The sequence below is a fragment of the Mesoplodon mirus genome (assembly GCF_964341445.2).
Source record: "Mesoplodon mirus genome assembly, chromosome: 4".
In the NCBI taxonomy this organism is placed as follows: domain Eukaryota; kingdom Metazoa; phylum Chordata; class Mammalia; order Artiodactyla; family Ziphiidae; genus Mesoplodon; species Mesoplodon mirus.
In genome coordinates this window covers 54482593-54496427 of record NC_138979.1, presented here as the reverse complement: position 1 = coordinate 54496427, position 13835 = coordinate 54482593, and the positions used below count along the sequence as shown (strand labels likewise).

Here is a 13835-nt window from a genome sequence, read left to right as displayed (position 1 = left end):
GACTCCCAGTACAGAAGTATATATGTTTCAGACCGTTGGGAACAAGCGTCTTTGGAGCCCTGAAATACTGCTGGGGGCGCATCTGACGACTACTCCTGACCTTCCTGGAGGTTTCTAGAAAAGAGGGACTCAACCTCAGACCCTTGCAGATATTATTTCCCACCTCAGTGCTAACGTGACAGCTGTTCCATCCAGCATTTGTTGAGCACTTAGCCCTGCAGCAGTTGGGGGAGCTGTATACAAAGTAAGAGCAACACAGTCCGTTTTTCACCAAAATAAACAAATAAAAATTTTTAAATGTAGTTGCTTGGGAAGACAGGTAAAGAAAGGAAGTTAAGAACCAGAGTATACAATAGTGTGCGTTGACTCATACAGCAGTAAGCACAGTAAGCTTAGAGAAGGGAGAGAAAAAAGGTAGGACAGTGACAGGGTTTAAGTCAAAAGGAAGTGGGTTTTGAAGCAAGTTTTGCAAGACAAACGGAGCTGTATAAGGTTATACTCTGGGTAGGCATAAACGTGCCCTGAGTTTTTGGAGGCTATCACATTTAAACCCAATTCGGTGTGACTAACCCTTGACTGGCCCAATACGGACGACAAAGTGTCTTCTGCCCCACCCACAGACTTCCTAACCTAAAGCCTCGGTCACCACCTGCTAAACGACTTACACTCCCGCAAAGGCGCGGCGAGCCACGGGATCTCTCCCAAGCGGCTGGTAGCCTCTTCAGAAGCCCAATCCGGGGCTCTTGGAGCGGGCTCCGCCTTCCGCTGATCCCCTTCCTGTTGGTGGGCGTCGGCGAGCTGTGAAGCCAATGAAGCCGCAGTAACGTGGCAGCCACCCACGAGCCCGCGTCTCCGCCCGCCCAGTCGGCGAGCCGGGCTCCGCCCCCCAGGGGGACCTACCATCTGGCGCCCAACCAGAGGGGGAAATGGGGCCTGCCTCCCGCTAGGAGACCTGCAGGAGCCCCGGTTCCCCCCGGCTGCGCTCGGTGGAGGCGCCGGGCCTACGTCGCCGCGCCCCCACCCTCTTCCAGCCTCGGCAGCCGGGGCCGCGCTAGCTTCTACCGGTGGATGCTGCGCCTCTCGGAGCGGAACATGAAGGTGCTCTTCGTCGCCGCCCTCATCGTGGGCTCCGTCCTCTTCCTGCTGTTGCCTGGACCTTCTGCTGCAGATGAGAAGAAGAAGGGGCCCAAAGTCACTGTTAAGGTCCATCCTCCCGTCTCCCGACCTGCCTGGCGAGGCCTGCCCTCCGCCGCCTGGGTTCCGGCCTTGGCGCCTCTGGTCACACATGTCCGAGGCATTTCGGGTCCCAGAGTTCGGGCCTGGGCGTCCTCGGCCTTGGCTCTGCCCCTCCCTAGTTTCCTTGTCGTGGCCTCTTGGCGCCTGGGCCGTCCTCCCCCATTCAGACCGGAGAATAACCCGGACCCTCCCCGAGAACCCAGCCCTGACCCAGGCGTTGGCGCCCAGGATGCCCAGCTGGGGCCGGCATTGCAGACTCAGAGCCGTCTATTTGCAGATACCCCACAGTTCTGATGAAATGGTGAAAGATCACGCCTGCCAAATTGCCAGTCTTTTCTCTACGTAGGCCAGATTTTAGCCACTTCAGTTACAAAGCACAGCAATGTAATAGTTTACACCTGAGTGGTGTGCTTAGGCTCCCGTCTTTATGGTGTTTTGATGTTAAGTTTTAGAATCTGGGCCCATTATTTATTTAGAGCTAAGGTTGTTACCCTGTAGTCTAAGGAGAGTGTAAACAAACATATGGAGCTTTCATTAGATTCTCATGGGGTTTTTGTCGCCACCAAAATCAGATTCAGAAACACTGCTCTTAAAAAATGGGTCTGTTTTCTCGCATCCTCCGAGTAGCTTCTTGGGCCCTCGGTTCCCTAGGAAGGACCCTTTTAAGAGACTAAGTTTGCAATTGTCTTTTTCCTCAGGTGTACTTTGACTTGCGAATTGGAGATGAAGATATAGGCCGGGTGGTCATCGGTCTCTTTGGAAAAACTGTTCCAAAAACAGTGGATAATTTTGTGGCCTTGGCTACAGGAGAGGTAAGTTGCTAGAGCGGAGGAGGTAGCCAAGCTCACAGGCAGTGGAGTTGGCAAGTAGGGTTGGTGGCAAACTGAACTGCAGAGCGTGGCCCACCCATATCAGTGGCCGTCACGGAGTACCATCTGTGCCCTCTGGCACTGGGAACGCAGTATTATCATATCTTCTGAGTTTTTTTTAAACTAAATCCAGAATTAGAATTTTTTTTTCTTTTTTTGAGAAAATTTTTCATCTTTGAGATGTTGCAGTAACCAAAGAAAACATCCAGGGAAACTAGTTTGTGGTCTCTGCACCAGAGTGAGGGGCCCAGAGCTTTCCAGGTTTTAAGGAAATGAATGCCCCATTTAAGAAAGTCAGCGGGCCTCCCTGGTGGCGCAGTGGTTGAGAGTCCGCCTGCCGATGCAGGGGATACGGGTTCGTGCCCCGGTCTGGGAGGATCCCATATGCCGCGGAGCGGCTGGGCCCGTGAGCCATGGCCGCTGGGCCTGCGCATCCGGAGCCTGTGCTCCGCAACGGGGGAGGCCACAACAGTGAGAGGCCCGCATACCGCAAAAAAAAAAAAAAAAAGAAAAAAAAAAGAAAGTCAGCATTCCAACTTCCCATTGGGTCAGCAGGTAACTCCCCCCCCACCCAACGCAGGCCTCCCACTGTTGTGGCCCCTCCCGTTGCGGAGCACAGGCTCCAGACGCGCAGGCTCAGAGGCCATGGCTCACGGGCCCAGCTACTCTACGGCATGTGGGATTCTCCCAGACCGGGGCACGAACCCGTGTCCGCCGCATCGGCAGGCAGACTCTTAACCACTGCGCCACCAGGGAAGCCCAACTTTTTTTGGTCAGTTTTCTTGCTTCTCTTCATATGATTGGATTAGAATGAGAGGGGAAAGGTGGAAGCATTATGTATGAAGTAGAATTGTATAAAGGCAGAGGAAATGTGCAGTCTTATAGCCTTTCTTGGATCTGTGTGCTCCAGGTCTGGCCTTTGATACCTGGTCACCCAGTGGCACGTTGAAGGATGAATCTGCGAGCAGGGGTTTCTCTTCTGTGAGCAGTTGTTGTTGTGGGCTGGGTTCCTGCAGGGCCTATTTAATGTCTGCCTGGTGCCTCATGCCACCTCCTCACCTTCTCATCCCTTTTTCTAGAAAGGATTTGGCTACAAAGACAGCAAATTCCATCGTGTGATCAAGGACTTCATGATCCAGGGTGGAGACTTCACCCGGGGAGATGGCACTGGAGGTAACCTCAAATCCTCTGGGCAGAGGGGTCTTTCAGGGCAGCCCCTAAGGTGGGAGGGCCAGGGAACCCAGTACAAAGGAGAGGGAGGAATGGGTTTCAGGTGGACATAAGAGAATCTCGCACAGCTGGCAGGCCAGCTGATCCAGGCCTTGCCTCGCAATACGCCCTGCAGGGAGGGGAGCAAAGTGAAACACCTGTAGGTGATTCTAGGTCAGGCATGCAAAGCTTGTGTGGGCGGCCTTGGAAGTCCCAGCAAGGGTGGGAGAAATTGCTTTGCTTGGCAGTCTCCCCCCAGAGACCACTTGGCAAGAGCTGGCATTCTCACCTGCGCTACTTGTACAGTAGGATAGACAGACAGCCTGGACTAACCAACAGGTCTTACCACACTTGGCTGCACAGCCTGCTGTTCCTTTAGACCGCAGCTGCAGCTCACCCCACCGATCAATATTTACTGGGCCTCGGGCTTCCCTGGTGGCGCAGTGGTGGAGAGTCCGCCTGCCGATGCAGGGGATGCGGGTTTGTGCCCTGGTCCAGGAAGATCCCACGTGCCGCGTGGTAGGTGGCTGGGCCCGTGAGCCATGGCCGCTGAGCCTGCGTGTCCGGAGCCTGTGCTCCGCAGCGGGAGAGGCCACAACAGTGAGAGGCCCGCGTACCGCCAAAAAAAAAAAAAAAAAAAAAAATTTACTGGGCCAGGCTCTGTGGTGGGTGCTCAGGATGCAAAAACCAGTGGGACAGCAACTCCCTTTCACTTCCAATACCTGAAAAGTCACAAATGGGCTGTAACGCAGCTTTTAGGGCTCAGGCTCTGTCCTCAAGTGGTTTATCGTCGAGGTGGGAAGAACGAGGAGAAAACACTATGAAAGTGACATAACACAAGATGTAAGTCATAGCTAGCTGGACGACAAAGACAAAGCAGACGTGATACAAAAGCACTGTAATCATGGGGTCACACACAGTTGGGTGTCTGCCACCTTCTTACTTTGTGACCTCAGGCAAGTGAGTCCTGTGAACCTCAGTTTCCTCTTCTGTAGAGTAAGTGGTAAAAGTTGTGGGTGCTGGGAGGGTGAGGTGAGATGTTGAGTGCGTAGTGCCTAACGAGTGGTAAGTCAAGTCAGCCGTTGTCAGAGTGCTGACAAAGGACTCAATTTGCGCCAAGGTGATCAGGAAATGGCCTTGTAAACCTGAGGACAGATTTGAGCAGGGACAGATCTGGCTGGGGAGAATTTGAATGGGCAGGGAAGAGGCAGGGTTAAGGCGTGAGCTCAGGTCTGGTCTGCGGCAGGAGCTTGGCCAAAGGTGGGGTCAGGAGGATGGAAGTGAAGCTCCCACCGGGAGCCCAGAGTGGCGGGCCGCGGCCAGGCCAGGGACCCAGGGCTTTGTCCTCCACGGAGTGAGGATCCGCTGAAGACTTGAATGGGAGCAAAGCCTGCTCACAGAGGAGTTTGAGGGATAATAATGTGACAGATTCAGGACATGGACACAGGAGAAGCAGACTGGCAGGGAGGTTGGTGCAGCTGCCCCTGCGTCGGGCGATGTGGGCCTGAACCCAGGGAGGATACCTAGTGGGTAAGAGCAGAGATTCGAGAGCCAGACCACCTTGGTTTGAATTCCAGCTCTGCTACTTCCCAGCTGGGGTACCTTTAACCTCTGTACCTCGGTTTCTTCATCTTTGAAATGGGGCTCTGAGCTCCTGCCTTACAGGGTGGGTTTTTTATGTTTCACATGCTTGCACCAGCCCTCTGGCACACTGTTCCCACTCCGAACATTAGCCGTGATTGCAGCGGGGGTAGCAGGAATGGGAGAAAAGGATGAATCCGTGATGGGGGTGAGGACAACATTGACAACGTGCGGAGGAAACAAATGTCAAAAGAATAACCGACGTCTGGAGAGAAAGATGACAAAGTATGTTGAGTTTAAAACCTTCACTATCCGTTTAAGTTTGGGACTCCTTGTGTCTTGGGAAAGTGATTGGAGCTAAGGATATAGATTTGGAGATTTTCTGGATAGCAGCGCTGGTTGAATTTCTGCAGTTCACTGAGATGTACAAAGAGGATTCTCACATGGGAATCCTCTTCTTATGATTTTTTTTTTTTTTTTTTTTTTTTTGCGGTATGCAGGCCTCTCACTGTTGTGTCCTCTCCCGTTGCAGAGCACAGGCTCCGGACGCGCAGGCTCAGCGGCCATGGCTCACGGGCCCAGCCGCTCTGCGGCATGTGGGATCTTCCCGGATCGGGGCACGAACCCGCATCCCCTGCATCGGCAGGCGGACTCTCAACCACTGCGCCACCAGGGAAGCCCCGGGAATCCTCTTTTTTTAAAAAAAAAAACCTAAAAGAGTTGACAGTTTTATTTTTGCATTTCACATTACAAATAAAAATTGCTTTTTTTGGTCCCACTACTCCCCTCCAAAACTATTCTCTCTTTGATAGGAAGGGGGAACAAGTCTTCCTTGTCATGCTGTTAGACAACACCCCAAGTCACAGTGCCGTGATCTCCTGGTGAAGTAGAACAAGTAATATAAAACTGATGTAGGGCTTCCCTGGTGGCGCAGTGGTTGAGAGTCCGCCTGCCGATGCAGGGGACACGGGTTCGTGCCCCGGTCCGGGAAGATCCCACATGCCGCGGAGCGGCTGGGCCCGTGAGCCATGGCCGCTGAGCCTGCGCGTCCGGAGCCTGTGCTCCGCAACGGGAGAGGCCACAACAGTGAGAGGCCTGCGTACCGCAAAAAAAAAAAAAAAAAAAAAACTGATGTAAAGAGGCTCCCCAATCTCCTTATCTGTCTGGTTGAGTCCTTCCTGGCCAGGTGATTTTCAAACTTCCCACTTACTGTACAATCAGAAATACCTCCTTAGCATCAGTATAGGACAGCTTCCCAACCTGGTTCCACTCTGTGGGAACCACAGGATGAAAATACGTGTATCGAAGAGGAAAAAGGTTTCGTATGCAAATAAGTTTGAAAGGTGTTGGGTAAAACAAAATGAAAATTACTTCTTTGTTGCTGGGTTTCTTGGGGCCTCTAGTGCACAGTGTGAATCTCTAGGAGAGGACAGGGACAAAGAAGGGTGCAGTATTTTGCAGTATTTCTCCTGGAACCAGCCTTGGGAACTTAGGTTATTAGGATCTCTGGAATGGGGTAGAGATCCTCTCTTGGCTCCACTATCTTGTATGCTGGCCCCAGACCCTCCACAGACAGACACAGTACACACACTCAGAGCCACCTTTTATTTTGGTTCACGTGTTGATAAGAGGCTCTTGACTTTCCAGAACTCAAATGGCGGCCCCCCTCTTTTGCTTCTCCCTGCCCCTCCCCACTCATCTCTTCCTGCTTTGGAGTGTCCTCAGTATCTTCTGTGCTCTTAGGAAGAAAAGCTGGTCAGCCACAGCAGTCCTCCTTTTCTGGGGGGTTATTACCTCCCCTGCATCCTGCACAGCACCTCCCTCCACTAAAGTCCCTATGGCAGGCCTCTCAGGCCACAGTCAAGGTAGTTTTTAATATGTGCCTTATTTGAAAGTCATAAAACTATATTCTCAAAGTAATCATCGTGTGAGCTATTCACTAAATCACCCCAGCCTCATGCCCCACTTGGGTTGTCAGTATGGTTTAGCTCCAGAGCCAGAGGGTAGGAAGGGAACAGCTTGTACATCCTTGTACTCCACTGGAGCCTGGCCTGGCATGGGGGACAGGTTCAGCCTCTGGAATCCTCGCCCCGAAGATCTGCTTCGTTGGGGCTCCCCCAGCTCCCCTGACCTACTCTTTCTTCCCAGGGAAGAGCATCTATGGTGAACGCTTCCCTGATGAGAACTTCAAGCTGAAACACTACGGCCCCGGCTGGGTGAGCATGGCCAACGCAGGCAAAGACACCAACGGCTCCCAGTTCTTCATCACGACGGTCAAGACAGCCTGGTTAGATGGCAAGCATGTAGTGTTTGGCAAAGTTCTAGAGGGCATGGTGAGTTTGCGGGGGAGGGACTAACCCTGGGCAACCCTGACCAGGGATCTGACACAGACCCCAGGGCAGGGGATCCATATATTTTATCCCTTTCCCAGAAGGGAATGTACAGATTCTGACCAGTGTTTATTTCTACAAACCTGGGGGGAATTGAGACTAAACAGCCTCTCTCTCTATGCCCCCGAGTTCTTTTTTTTTTTTTTTGGTCATGCCGTCTAGCGTGCGGGATCTTAATTCCCCGACCAGGGATCGAACCCATGCCTCCTGCCGTGGAAGCCCAGAGTCTTAACCACTGGGCTGCCAGGGAAGTCCCACCTCCAAGTTCTAAATCCCTCCGGGCCCCCGGCAGAGGCCGGCCAGGAGGTCTCAGTGAGGCTGCATGATTGAGGACCCTCCATCCCGTCATTCAGTTAGGCATGTCCTGGCACCACTGTCGGTTGTACAGGGCCCAGCCGAACACGCTGTCCCGGAGAAGACGCTTGGCACCCTCTCCCCAGCCGCCCCCCTCCTCACCCCTAGCCCAGCCTGGGTCATACTTCAGAGGATCGAAACTACTGCATCCTCCTGTTGTCAAAGCTGGGTTCTTCTTGCCCTGGGCTGGCACCCTGCCACGATGCCCTTAGGATTTTGGTGCCTCGTGGTTTGTACACTGTTCGTCACGTAAGGGTTTCAGCCCTCGCGGCCGCACGCTGGGGCCCGTCTCCCTCAACCAGCAGACCGCCTGACACTCTGCCTTCCTCCCCAGGATGTAGTGCGTAAGGTGGAGAGCACCAAGACAGATGGTCGGGACAGGCCTCTGAAGGACGTGATGATCGCAGACTGTGGCAAGATTGAAGTGGAGAAGCCCTTCGCCATCGCCAAGGAGTAGGGCCTCAGGAACCTCTTCCCTTTGAGCAACTGTCTGTGTGGCCCTGTTGCCCTCCCGGGGGTGAAGACAGCCCGCCACAGGGCTCCATGCTGCACTGGCCCTAGTGCTGGCATCTGACGGAGCGGACCCCTCCCCCCACATTCCGCGGGCCTGCGGGCCCAGTTTTGTAACGAACTCCTACCAACACTGACCGATTAAAATAAAGGTGTTTTTTTATAATCTGCGTATGGGCTGGGTTCTGGGGCCTGCAGCACCCCAACCCCGACCCCAAGTCCAGTGCCAGCCCATCTGGGGCTCCTGTGGCAGTGGTGCCTGTCCCCTCCTTGGGTTCCGGCCTGAACCCCTTCCCTCCAGAAATGAGGGAGAGATGAACACAAACCAGATATTTCCAACTCGCCACACAAGTCTGGGAGGGCAGGGGGAAACAGATCTGGACATTCACAGAAAAATGTGCTACGCACAAAATGTCAAGCAGGAGCTTTTGCCCCTTGCTTCTGAACTTGGCTAGCCACTGTGCCTCAACCTTTGTATGTCCCCGCCATGCGTTTCTGCTGATGTAGGTAAAGGAATACACCTGCACCTTTTCATAGCCCACCTCCAGACTGGTGGGCTATGAACATTCTAAAGGAATTCTCCCTTTATTCCGTATCCTCTGTTGTGCCCACCCGGGCCCCTGGGCTCTAGGAGTGCAGGATCCTACCACCTCAGACACCAGTGCAGCTGAGTTCCGAGCCTGGAGGGGTGGAGGGTGGTGAGTCCAGGGTCCAGGCCAAGGCTGACCCAGCCCATGTCCCTTTCATAGGACTGAGGTACATGACTGTCCTGGCAGGTGGCCTAAAGCCCTCTGGACTGGTCAGGGCATCGGCACTGGAGCAGGGTGACAGGCAGCCTCTGGCTGGGCTTTAGCTGTGTTGGCGCTGAAGCCATAGAGGCCCTGGAGCACACCGTTCACCACAACGTTGGGCAGAGGCTCTAGGACAGAAGGAAAACAGGAGTAAGGGGGAGGGGCTTCAGGGCAAGAGGAAGTGGGGTGGGCCTGGCTGCAGGCCTGCAGCTCCCTGAGCTCCTGCTTGTAGGCTCAGCACTCCCTGTTCCCCGAGAACAGGGGTCCCTGCCAAGGCAGCAGGTAGCGGTTGGCCACCTCAAATGAGGCCTTGGCATTCCCAGTTCACATTCTGTTCACATCTTGGTAAAGCCAGGCTGGTAAGGAATGGAGACCAGGGGAGCCAAGCTCATTTCACCATGTCTATTTCCTGGAGGAAAATACAAAGCAGGCTACAGGGGCACAGGAACAGCAGGGAGGTGTGGCCCCAAAGGAGGGCAGTAGGAGGGAGATGCTGCCTAGGGGTCCTGCGAGCTGAGAAATATCAAGTTCACCCTCACTCCCACCCTGGTACCTGGGCCCTAAATGTGGATTATGGGTCAGAGGCACTTCCTCACCTGGGGATGGGATGCAAATATAAGGATCCATGCAGAAGCTGATAACAGGCCGGTGGTACAGCTGTGAGCTAGGAAGAAAAGGGGTCATGAACAGTGGAGGAGGAAACAGAGAAAAGTGTCAGGTTGGGTGGAGACTAAGGACTGAGATCACCAAGGACCCACAGAGGAAAAGTGGGAAGTGGGCTCAGGAGGCAACAACATGAAAACCTGGACCACGGGGACAGGCCAGAGACTTCAGGCCCTGGCATATGGCCACGAGGGGGCAGCAGGAACCCAGTGCAGACAGGGACTTTGACTTACTTGCTGTTGCCTGGCAGGAACTCCCCCAGGGTGCTGAAAAGAAGAGAGAGGCTGTGAGCTGCCTGGGGATGCCGGCGGGGCGGGCGGGCGGGCATGTGGCAGGGGTGGAGATGCGGAAGCCCAGAATTTCACCTCCCAGGGGACTGCTGCTTCTATTTGTAACAAACTCAGCTCGGGAGGCACCTGGGGTAGCCAAGGCTCTTCAGAAAACAGCCCCTCCACTGGGGTCAAGAAAGCCTACTGGGGAGGTTGTGTCTTAAAGAGGAAGAACCAGGCTAGGGCCTGGCAGATACAAGAAGGAAAGGGGCTTGACCTCTAAAACCTTTCCTCACCTGCTGGCTGCAGAGAGCCCCTGTCCCCACAACACTGGGGCCCCTCTCATGCCAAGCACCTCTAGAGATGCTCACCCCCAGCTGCTGGCCTTGGGGACTATGGGCAAGTGGCGAAGACTCAGGAATTCCAGTAGTTCCTTGGGCACATCCTGGTTCAAGTATAGGATGCCCTGGAGAAGAGAACACAGGCAACCTGTAATCAGATTCAGCTGTGTAATACGCAGAGCCTGGTGCAAAATGAAAACACGTGGGCCCTTCCAAAATGATAAAGAATTTCAAGACAGCCAGAGCAGAGCATTAAACCAAGCTAGGGCCCTTCTGAGCACTGGCCCTTTGTGACTACACAGATTGGCCCATGAAGCCAGCCTGGCCTGCAATTGGGCATAACCATGTGGGGGGAGGGGAAGGATCTCCACCCTTATCATGAGGGCAGCACAGGATCTCACCCTGGAGGAAAAGAGAGCTAGCCTTCATTTAACTGGGACTGCCTGCCTCCTGGTTACCTCACTCAATCCTACCAATTCAGAGAGGGATGAAGTACTAGAACATGGCCAAAATGTAGGTCCCCCTCACCCCATGTCCCCGCACCTCTCTGCCGGTGTCACACCTCTGGTCCAGCAGGCTGAGAGGCAACAGAGTGAGACCCATGCACACCTGGATATAGGCCTCCAAGCTCCGCCGCCGCTGCTCCAGTCCTCTGGTCCTCCAGTTGGGCAGGCGTTTCGAAGGGAAGTCGGGCACTTTGTACAGTTTCTTGATCTGCCAGGAGGTTACCGCAGGGCGATCACAGCATCCCGACTGAGCCCTCAAGCTCACTTCATCCTAGCCAAGAGCCCTCCCCAGTCCTCCCTGCCGCCCACACCCCCAAACTTCAGGCTGTACCCTGAGACACGCCCACGTGGTGAGTAGTGGTTGGGACAAGGGCGAGAGGCGCCCCCAACACCCCCGTCCGCCCCCAAGACGCCCGATGCCAGACCGGCCGCGCAGGGGCACGGGCAGCACGTGGGACCTGCCCCTTTGCGCGCATTCCGCAGCCCGCAGGGAGGTCTGTGCCCACCACCTGAGCTCTCTAGGGCCCGGTAATGGGGGTGGCAGAGGCTGGGGCCCGCCAGCTCGTCTGCCTGCCTCTCAGGGCTTGGGAAGGAGCCGGGCCGGGGTCGGTCTGTCGGTGTTGGGCGCAGCCTCACCCGTTTGTGCAGCGCGTGGAACTCGCTGTAGCGCCTCTGTACGGTGTGTCTGCGCCCGTGGCACAGCACCTCCACTCGGAACACCTGGCGGGCGCGGGAGGGCAGCCGGGTGCGCGTGAGGCCCGGCGGGTTGGTGCAGCAGGACCGGCTCCCGGCGACGCGCCCACCCTCCGCCCTCAGAGGCGCAAAGCGGCCTGGGAGCGCCGCTGCTCTCCAGGGACCCTCCCAAGTCCCCACACACTTGGGGACTCTGCTCCGTGCAGTCAGTCCCTCAGGAGCCGGGACCGCCGTCGGCGGGGCTGGCAAATCCAAGCGGCCCAGAGACCCTCGGCAGGGTGTCCCCAGACGGCCTGGGCCGCCGCGCTCGGACCCCGAGCCCGGGGTGCGGGGTCCGCATTGCATTTGACGCAGGGAAATCCGGCGGGTCCCCGCGCCCCTTCCCATCCACTGCCCCCGCTCACCATGTGGCCTTTCTCGGGGCTCTGCCGGGTCCCCTCGGCCTCGGGCCCCACCGACGGGATGCGAACCTCCAGCATGCACGCGCCGCTGGCAGCCGAACTCTCCGCGCCCCGACCAGAGACCGCGGCGGCGCCGGCCCCGCCTCCTCGTGCCTGCGGGCCCCGCCCCCACGTTGGCCCCGCCCCGGGCGTTCCCCAGCGCCGCCGGGTCCTGCAAGGGGCTGATTAGGCTGGACCCCGATGGCGCGAGGCGGGCGCCGCCCACTAAGCCTAGTGGGGCCTCAGTGCGTGGAGACCCTTCGGCAGAGAGGCATCTGTTTGTCAACGTGTCCACATTCACCGAGTCCCCAGTGATTGACAGGAATGCGGGAGAGCCAAATTTCACCTGCTCTTCAATCATCTTTCAGCCCAAACCTTCATCAGGCAGAGAGGCAGTGTAGGGACAGAGGCTCTGCTTTAGCGGTCAGACAGCTTGGGTTTCCCCAACTGTGTAGATCTGTGCTCGTCTGCAAAACTGAGATAATATGCCTCCTTCAGGAGAGTGTACGAAAACTGAGTGAGATAATCCCTGCTAAGCCCTCAGCAGAGTAGGTATTAGGAAAATGGCAGTTTGTGGGCCCATCCTGGAAACACAGGTGGGTGAAGTTGGTATGCAGGGCAATGGATGGGGAAGAACTGTGGGAGGTGGCACTAGGCTGCCCTTGCCCACTCTTCTGGCAGAGTCTTTCTGGGTGTGTGGCGGGATTTAATCCAGAACTCTCTCACCTCCTGTGCTAGGAGAGGCTTCTCCCACCTCTCAGCGCTCTTCCCCCACCCACCTAAGGGAGCTTTCCCATTCAGCACAAGCCTCCACTCTACTGACTCCTCCCCAGATAGTCTTGGAAGACTATCCTCCCAAGGCAGTGGAGGAAGTCGAGGCCCCTGCCTCCCAGAGCTCACCCCAGCAGAAAGCTTGATGGTGGGAAGGAGCAGAGAACCTGTCGTAGGAGCTGACTCCCTCCCTCCCTTGCTAGTGCAGAGGTGTTTCGGAGCTGGAGCAGAAACTCCCCATTCCCAGCTCTGCCCCCAAGAGAGGCTGAGAGGATGACCCCATAAGGGGGCAAGCAGGTCTCACCGATACTATGTTCCACACTTTCCCCCCGCCAAATTCCATCTCACAGGGGCCTCAGAATCAGGAAGCTGAAACCTCCTGGAAGGGAAACGATCCACCATGAGGAGAAGTGCTGGTGTTTTCATTACCTCCCTTGTTCTCTAGGGCCCCATCCGTGGGACCCTGCTCTCCTTGTCTGCTGTTCAGGGAGTCCTCTTCTAGGACCCTCAAACCTCTAAACTTCTTGGTCGCCCATCCTAATGAAGGTCTGCCTCTGACTCTGTTCCTACCACCCAGAACACTGCCACATCTTCTAATGGATCTCTCTTGTTTTTCCTTGCCTCTCTCCCTCATACAAGGTCTACTCTCTACCTAGTAGCACAGACCGTCAAGGCATCTGCTTAAAACCATCCAAAGGCTTCATGTTGTGCTTAAAACAAAATCTGCCCTCCCCACCATAGTCTACACAGCTCTAAATGACCCAGCCCATCTCTCATTTTCTCTCCTCCCCTCTCATGCATGGGGCTCCAGCCACAGCGACATTCTTCCAGTTCTTCAAACCTAACGAACTCTTTCTGCCTCAGGACATTTATACTCACGTTTCATCTCTCTGAAACACATTTTTTTTAGAAGGTTTGTGGTATTTTTTTAATTTTTAAATTTTATTTATTTATTTTTGGCTGCATTGGGTCTTCATTGTGCGGGCTTTCTCTAGTTGCGGCAAGCGGGGGCTACTTTCTGTTGTGGTGCGCGGGCTTCTCACTGTGGTGGCTTCTCTTGTGGAGCACGGGCTCCAGGCACGTGGGCTTCAGTAGTTGTGGTGCACGTGCACGGGCTCAGTAGTTGTGGCTCGTGGGCCCCAGAGCACAGGCTCAGTAGTTGTGGCGCATGGCCTTAGTTGCTCTGCGGCATGTGGGATCTTCCCGGACCAT

At 55.4% G+C, this 13835-nt stretch overlaps 2 protein-coding genes across 2 annotated transcripts; one reads left to right on the top strand and one right to left on the bottom strand.

Annotated features, from left to right (window-relative positions):
* The first annotated feature begins 1020 nt into the window (after window positions 1-1020).
* PPIB (peptidylprolyl isomerase B) lies at window positions 1021-8310 on the top strand. The gene is made up of 5 exons (XM_082618489.1): window positions 1021-1203; window positions 1935-2048; window positions 3185-3278; window positions 7044-7228; window positions 7974-8310. The coding sequence occupies exons 1-5, from the start codon at window positions 1069-1071 to the stop codon at window positions 8094-8096; spliced, it is 651 nt and encodes a 216-aa protein (XP_082474615.1). The 5' UTR covers window positions 1021-1068; the 3' UTR covers window positions 8097-8310.
* On the bottom strand, window positions 8221-11891 carry SNX22 (sorting nexin 22; the record flags this gene model as incomplete). The annotated part of the gene is made up of 7 exons (XM_082618490.1): window positions 8221-9068; window positions 9537-9604; window positions 9837-9869; window positions 10244-10338; window positions 10823-10927; window positions 11356-11439; window positions 11817-11891. 7 exons carry the CDS (start codon window positions 11889-11891, stop codon window positions 8950-8952), a joined length of 579 nt encoding a protein of 192 aa, XP_082474616.1. The 3' UTR covers window positions 8221-8949.
* Window positions 11892-13835: the final 1944 nt, after the last annotated feature.

Bases quoted from the DNA above. Each gene is read 5' to 3' on its own strand.
- PPIB (XM_082618489.1), top strand. From the start codon at position 1,069: ATGCTGCGCCTCTCGGAGCGGAACATGAAGGTGCTCTTCGTCGCCGCC. The intron at 1,204-1,934 runs GTCCATCCTCCC...CTTTTTCCTCAG, and splicing joins GGCCCAAAGTCACTGTTAAG to GTGTACTTTGACTTGCGAAT. The intron at 2,049-3,184 runs GTAAGTTGCTAG...CCCTTTTTCTAG, and splicing joins TGGCCTTGGCTACAGGAGAG to AAAGGATTTGGCTACAAAGA.